This window comes from Sinocyclocheilus grahami, unplaced genomic scaffold (assembly GCF_001515645.1).
Source record: "Sinocyclocheilus grahami isolate Dianchi unplaced genomic scaffold, SAMN03320097.WGS_v1.1 scaffold692.1, whole genome shotgun sequence".
Classification (NCBI taxonomy): Eukaryota; Metazoa; Chordata; class Actinopteri; order Cypriniformes; family Cyprinidae; genus Sinocyclocheilus; species Sinocyclocheilus grahami.
Window position 1 is genome coordinate 88,587 of NW_015505871.1, and position 6,323 is coordinate 94,909.

Here is a 6,323-nt window from a genome sequence, read left to right on the forward strand (position 1 = left end):
CAAAAATCAACACTGATGACTCCGAAAAGGAAACTGAGAGCTGAAATATATGAGCAACTGCACTGCACAGAAATCATTTTACATTTTGAAATTATTACAAATAATGCAGCTGGTCAGATATTTGAATATCTTTTTAAGAAGAAAAAGAACATTATGAACAACAGAACAGATCTATTCTGATTCTGAAAATAAATGAATAGCCATAAGCCAAAATAAAAAAAAATAAAAAATAAATAAAATAAAATAAAATAAAATACAAATAAAGGACTATGGCTGACTAGAAGTTTGTTGGCAAAAATGAAGACTCAGAGAATTGAGCTATAGCTGAGATTCTGATGCAAAACAGTCATAATTAAACTAACAGTACTAGTGATGTGGCAAATGGCACTTGTTAAAGATGCTGAATGGTTTTAAGAGAGATGTGCTCCTGTGTGTGTTTGAGTACCTTCCCCTGTCCCTGCCGTGTCTCCAGCTGTCTGCACTCCTGCTGCAGCGCTGCGATCTGTTTGTCAAATAAAATAAAATAAAATAAAATAAAATAAAATAAAATAAAATAAAAAATAATTAAATAAAATAAAATAAAAAGGATGCAAAAAAAATAATAAATAAACAGGATGCAGCGTCTAACAGCAAGACAGCTCCAGCATCCCAAACACCTTTTATAGGTCTAATTGTTTGGAGAATGAATGAATGAATGAATAAGTAAATAAATAAAATTACATAATCTCAAGTAGAAAGTGAAGACTGTTTTAAGGTGTCTCAACTATCTTTTAAAACTTTTGTCATGGGGGAAAATTCAACAGGACAGACCTTGCAATCAGGACACTGAGTTTTTCCCACAACTATGATCTGAAACAGTCAAAACAACAGGTTTTTCACCTTGAGTTCTGACGATCTCTCGAACTCCGTGGAAAAAGCCTCTGTATTTGGGATTAGCCGAGGTTTGATCATGGATGAATTTCACCTGGAAACGTGAGAGATGAAGCACATACGGTAAAACTGCGGCAGAAATAAATGCCAATGCTAATGTAATGTTCAACATGAATGACCTTTGACCTCACCTTTATGGTCTCCATGGGACAGACAACCAGGACGGCCTCCATCACGCCGGCACCCAAACCGCAGACTAACCCTCGAGTGCTGTCCAGCTTCCCAGCCTCGTCCCTCATCTGGTTACTGAGTATCTCAAACACACCGAACCTGCAGAGGAACACAGAGAACTTGTTTTAAATGAGGTGAAGAAAGCAAACATTAGAGAATAAAGCATTGCTGCAGGGCTGGAAACTAATCAGATGCTGAACCTCAGCGCGCTCTCCAAAAAACCTGTTAACACTTCAAAAAAATAGCACGCAATATGAATCAATCATTTCTTTGCACCCCAATAAGTCACACACAGTCGTTTGTTTCTGAGGAAAGCATACCAGAATTAATGGTAAACAATGCAAGTCATACAAATGTGCAATAAATACAAACAATAAATTAATTTAAAAATTATAGCTAAAGTAATTGTTTGCTATGCCACTTCTCTCATTTGGCTTTAAAAAACAAACAAAAAAAACAATACAATACAATACAATACAATACAATACAATAAAATAAATACATAAATTAATTAATTAATTAATTAAAATAAAATAAAATATAGTTAATACTAACTAATGCAAAGTTTGCTATATCACTTCTTTCATTCGGCAAAACAAAACAAAACAAAACAAAACAAAATAAAATAAAATAAAATAAAATAAAATAAAATAAATACTAACTAATGCAAAGTTTGCTATATCACTTCTTTCATTTGGCTTAATAAAACAAAATTAAATAAAGTAAAATAAGATAAGATAAAATAATCACTAAAGCATAGTTTGCTATATCACTTCTTTCATTCGATAAGAAATAAAAAATAAAACTATTTTATTATTATTATCTTATATCTTAAAGTATAAAAATTACATGGATGTATTTTAAAAATGAATAAATATGACAAAAACAATAAAATTACTAAAACTAACTTAAATGAAAATGGAATATATAAAAATAAGAACTAATTAAAAATATTAATAAAAACTATAACAGTATATTAATGAACTAAAAAACAAAAATATATATATAAAACTTATATAGCTATTTTTTTTAAACTAATAAAAATAGCAAAAACAACAAAATTGCTCAAATTTTCACTAAATTGAAAATGAAAACAAAAATATAAAAATAAAAATCAATTCAAAATATTCATTAAAAACTATAACAGTATATTAATGAACTAAAAAACAAACAAGCATAAAAAATTATATAGATATATTAAAAACGAATAGAAATAACAAAAACAACTAAATTACTAAAACTAACCTAAATGAAAAAGAAAATGGAAAATAAAATAAAAAAATAATTCAAATATTAATAATAAAAACTATAACAGTATATTAATAAAAAAAACTAATGGCAAAATTGCATAGATATATTTAAAAAATAATAATAAAAATGACAGAAACAACAATATTACTATAGCTAAATTGAAACAAAAAAAATACGAAAATAAAAACTAATTCAAAATATTCATAAAACCTACCCACCTTATTCTTCAATGCGGAAATAATGAGAAGAATAACAACGTGCAGTAAACGGTAAAACTGTTTGCACTACAAACCAGTGTGTTCATAATTAAGATAATACATTAAAATAGTATGGTAAGACACACCGGTTTGCAATATCAAGCAGCAAAACGAGCGGTTTTGTACAACTAAAAATAGCTGGACGTGGATGAGACCGGAAGCCAGACACATTACATTTACAAATGACTGTGCCCTCTCTTATGAGGTGGATAACAGTAAATCAATGAAACTAAATTAACAACGCTTAGAAAACAGCACACAAGTATATGGCCAGGACACTTTTACAGTGCTTTAATCACCCGTTTTTGGAGCTTAACGGTAGGCCTGGTTGATAAAACGGTATCAATATATATCGACGGTACACCTTCTTCGATAACAATACAAAAAAATGTTGGATATAGTGCACGATACAGGCACGTGCTCTGAGTGACGCAGACAGCACACACAAACACGAACACATGCTGAAATGACTGTCTGTGATGAGGAGACTGTGAATAAAAAATTAATATTAGTCGAATTTAAAATAAACATTTGCATTTGAATGCAATAATAGTACAATTGAATGTTAGGTGTGCATCAGGGAGCGTCATCAGTGGCGCGCGAGATGCGGTGATGATGATGTAAGTGACGTTGTTGCATTTTAATGTTTTGTTAGCCTAGCCCACGAGATGCGCCGCTGCTGCGTTATTCATTCAAGATATTAGAAGCTCAATGCGGAGAAGATCTTGATTAGGTGAAAACCGAAACCAAGCCATTCACACAGATGCACATTCAGCACGTTTTCTCAGAAGAGATCTATAGAAAGCCATACAAAGTTAAAACAGTTTAAACTTTTAGAAAACACGTCACGAATTTATGGCGGTTTATTCCGTTTCACTGCGTCTCTTATGTTTTTAAAGGCAGTCTGTGTGATGGGTGCTTCGGCTGTTTGTATTAAGCAATGCATAAATACATGATGCTGTTTTGTTCATAATTGTTTATGCAATTTACAAAATTATATTTGATTTATATGAGTTAATTTAGACGTCATGCACGTTTTTTTATAGACAGTTATTTCCTTGCGGTGACAATTTAATGTGCTGCATTATTTTGCTCATTGCGCTCCCTCGGGAAACAAGCCAAAAGTTTAACCTATTAATCTGCATATAAAACATTAGAAACTAGATATTTGTTTAATTTTTATTTTGTGTTTGACTGTTAAAACAAAAAAAATATTTGTTTAAAAATACAGTGGTTAAATGTAAAAAAAAATTTCTATTGCTCTGTTTTAAAACAGGTTATAAAACATGTCAATAATTATCGATACCGAACGATATGATACATTATATCGTTGATACATTTTTTAGCTATATCGCCCAGCCCTAGTTAACGGACATGTTCACTATGAAATGTGGCTGTGTGGAAAGAAAGCAGTGTGAAGAGTTTCTGGTTTTGTCGTATGGGTTCAGAACGACAGCAGGGTGAGTAAACAGTGACAGAAGCTGAAGTGTGTTTAGTGTGCAGAGGTCAGGTCTCTCGTTCTCCTCAGTGACCAGGAGAGCAGAGAGCATCAGTCTGACAGACAGCGCCGGACACACACTGTTGCTCTGTCACTCACTCACACACACACACACACACACAGACTCATGGTATTAACCAAACCGCCTCTGAATGAGAAAGAGCTGCACGCTTCAACAAAAACAATCAGCATATTAAATGTCAGCTGTCTGAAATAGATGTGCAGCACGGCTCAAGTATGCATGAAGATGCATCTGCTAGTTTCTGTTTATGTACCTGTTAGTTTCTGTATATGTACTTATTAGAGTTGGCTTTTGGCTCAACAGACTGATCTAACATAGTGGCTCTCGTTCTCTCCCGTGATGTTTGTTTTATTTGCTTATTAATCTTTTTCCTTCTGAGATGTTGGTCTCATTTTTATGAGCTGTTGTTATTGTACAGCACATTGGTCAGCCTTGTGTTGTTTTAATTGTGCTCTATAAATAAAACAAAGAAACAAACCTGACAGCAGATTTAGGGATGGATCCGTACAGCAGCGAGCTGAGGCCTCGATATAAACCCTTCACTCCATGATGACGGACCGTCTGTGACACACAGTCCGCTGTGAAGAAAAGATAACAACATCATCTCACGGTCTCTTCTGCTCAGCACGGTTGCATTTATTTGATCAAAAATACAGTAAAAATAGTAAAATATTATTAGAATTTAAAATAGCTGTTTTCTATGTGAATGTGTTAAACTGTAATTTATTCCTGTGATCAAAGTTGTATTTTCAGCATCATTACTGCAGTCTTCAGTGTCACATGATCTTCAGAAATCAGTATAATATGCTGATTTGCTGCTCAACAAACATTTCTGATTATTATCAGTGTTGAAAACAGTCGTGCTGTTCACTGTTTTTGTGGAAACTGTGATACATTTCATTTATCAGGATTCTTTGACAAATAGAACGTTCAAAAGAACAGCATTTATTTGAAATAGAAATATTTTCTAATATTATAAATGTCTTTTCTGACACTTTTGATCAAATTGATGCAACCTTGCTGAATAGAAGGATAATTTTTTTTAAAAATAAAAACCTTACTTATTTTTACTATATATGTACACTGTGATGCTTTAAAAACACATTAATGACAACAGTTTTATTCAATTTAATGGTATTGATATTAATAACACATTTTAATAAATAGTACACTTTTAATGGACACAGAGCCAGGGTTATAATAGTTAACTAAAACTAAAACAATAAAAAAATTATTATATGAAATAAATAATTAAATCAAATAAAATAAAATACTGAAACTTTTTACAATTTTATTTCAGCTAGTTGCCAAGGCAACATTTCCCATTTTCATTTAGTTTACTTTGAAGTACTAATATAACGAAAACTAAATAAATAAAACCCTAATAGCATTAAAAAAAATCATTTTTATTACTTAAAATAAAATAAACATTAACTAAAAATAAAATACAATAAAACTGGCTCAAATAAAATCATTTTCATTTACTGTAGTTTTAACTTGAAGGACTAAAATAACTCAAACTAATGAACACAATTTATAAAAAGTATATACACATTTAAAAATAATACAAACAACAAAATTGCTAAAACTCTGAATAAAATTAAAGTGCAAACAGAAAACATATTTAAAAATCTCATTCAAAATATTAAGAAAAACTCAATGATACATCAATAATACTAAAATAACACTGCACAGAGCATCATCTGGGTATTAGAGATGTGCAACTAAGAGCAGCTGTCAGTCTGTCTGCTAAATCAACAGAAGGTTAGTTAAAATGTTCTCTGAGCTTCAGCCAGAGAGAGAGAACGAGAGATGGAGAGATGGAGAGAGAGAGCGAGGGAAGATAAGTTTGTTTACTTTCAGAGCGCAGCACCAGCAGGTTGGAATCAGTTCTGGCCCGGAGAGTTTCACTAATTAACTCCAAAGAGGATGTGAACGTCACGCGTGAGTGTGTGTGTGTGTGAGTGAGTGAGTGAGTGAGTGAGTGAGTGAGTGAGTGAGTGAGTGAGTGAGTGAGTGAGTGAGTGAGTGAGTGAGTGAGTGAGTGAGTGAGTGAGTGAGTGAGTGAGTGAGTGAGTGAGTGAGTGAGTGAGTGAGTGAGTGAGTGAGTGAGTGAGTGAGTGAGTGAGTGAGTGAGTGAGTGAGTGAGTGAGTGAGTGAGTGAGTGAGTGAGTGAGTGAGTGAGTGAGTGAGT

The 6,323-nt window shown here is 32.5% G+C and overlaps 1 protein-coding gene across 1 annotated transcript in view; it reads right to left on the reverse strand.

The window, feature by feature from the left end:
• The window catches only part of LOC107559560 (tricarboxylate transport protein, mitochondrial-like), a 9,368-nt gene that overhangs the window by 1,736 nt on the left and 1,309 nt on the right, over positions 1–6,323 (reverse strand). Inside the window, exons 3-5 of the mRNA XM_016243444.1 lie at positions 4,608–4,707; positions 1,062–1,200; positions 880–964 (exon numbers count right to left, since the gene is read on the reverse strand). Of these exons, the coding sequence (XP_016098930.1) occupies positions 880–964; positions 1,062–1,200; positions 4,608–4,707 (324 nt within the window). The remainder of the gene's footprint in view (positions 1–879; positions 965–1,061; positions 1,201–4,607; positions 4,708–6,323) is intronic.